Source organism: Mesitornis unicolor, unplaced genomic scaffold, assembly GCF_000695765.1.
Source record: "Mesitornis unicolor isolate BGI_N332 unplaced genomic scaffold, ASM69576v1 scaffold36424, whole genome shotgun sequence".
Taxonomy (NCBI): Eukaryota; Metazoa; Chordata; class Aves; order Mesitornithiformes; family Mesitornithidae; genus Mesitornis; species Mesitornis unicolor.
Genome location: NW_010181393.1, coordinates 4,816 through 5,831, shown reverse-complemented (window position 1 = coordinate 5,831; position 1,016 = coordinate 4,816). Strand labels below are relative to the sequence as shown.

Below are 1,016 nucleotides of genomic sequence, written 5' to 3'. Positions count from 1 at the left end.
GCTCTTCTTCAGCCTGTGAGCACTGTGGCACACGTGGGGCGTGTTTGCAGGGAGGGAGGCTTGGCAGGGGGATAGGGTGAATTTGGGCTGTTCGTTGTCTCTCAGTGCCAGAAGCGGCATCGAGTGAAACCGAGCACGGGGTGGCAAAAGGAAGTGAGTGAGATGGGTAACAGGCACGACTCCTCGCTGCAGGGTGGGCATCGGGTTGCGTGGGCTCAGGGCAAGGCTGGGCACATCCAGGAAAGCTCTCGGCCTCTCTTCTCCCAAGGAAGAACGGGACAACAGAGTACAAGCTCCTGCCTGCTGAGGCTGTCTTTGCCAACACGCTGGGGCTCCTGATCCTCCTTTTTGGGGTGCTGGTGCTGGGCGCCCTGGCCAAGCCAAGCTGGAAGCGCCCCGACGCTGACTCCCTGGACTCTTGCCAGGTACCAGCTCTGCCATGGGGTCACATGGGGACACAGGGTGACTTTGGGGACCTGCACCCCACCACAGCCCTGCCTCATCCATGCTCTCCCCGCAGCCCCTGCTCAGCGCTGAGCGCTGAGGCCTGTGTGGCAGCTGAGGTCTCTCCCTGCCCTCCCGGAGCTGCCAGCCCTGAGCTCTCCATCACTGTTGCTTCCCTGCCTGCCCCTACCTGTTGCCTTTCCTGTGGAACGGGCTCAGCTCCCTTCCAGCAGAGGTGTTGCCGCGATGAGGACATCTCTTTGCCACCTTTGTGGCCTGGCTTGAGGAGGGGGCCAGCCACGGCGCAATGCTCCTGCCTGCGTCCTCGGGCCTCTGCTTGCCCAGTTCCTGCCAGGTCAGGCTGGCCCCTTGCTCCTGGACCTCGGTGTGTGCCAAACCGTTGCCTTCGAGCCCTCCCCGGACCCCACAGCAGAGCTGTCACAGCCTCGTCAGGTCAGAAGCCACGGGATGAGCACCCAAGTGCCTGGCAGCGCTGCCACCCCCCCACCCCAGAGTCATCTGCTGCATGGCGGGGCCTGGCTTGGGGTGGCAGGGGTGGTGGGGACCCTCAC

General features: G+C 64.1%; 2 protein-coding genes across 2 annotated transcripts in view; one reads left to right on the top strand and one right to left on the bottom strand.

Annotated features, from left to right (window-relative positions):
• Window positions 1–544, top strand: part of LOC104539805 (cytochrome b ascorbate-dependent protein 3) — a gene marked incomplete at its 5' end in the record, with an annotated part of 1,222 nt that extends 678 nt beyond the window's left edge. Inside the window, 3 exons of the mRNA XM_010183418.1 lie at window positions 1–15; window positions 269–425; window positions 521–544. The exon at window positions 1–15 is cut by the window's left edge and continues 137 nt beyond it. Of these exons, the coding sequence (XP_010181720.1) occupies window positions 1–15; window positions 269–425; window positions 521–544 (196 nt within the window). The remainder of the gene's footprint in view (window positions 16–268; window positions 426–520) is intronic.
• A 338-nt stretch (window positions 545–882) lies between these two features.
• The window catches only part of DAK (dihydroxyacetone kinase 2 homolog (S. cerevisiae)), a 4,543-nt gene continuing 4,409 nt past the window's right edge, over window positions 883–1,016 (bottom strand). The window contains 1 exon segment of the mRNA XM_010183417.1: window positions 883–984. Coding sequence (XP_010181719.1) covers window positions 883–984 — 102 coding nt within the window.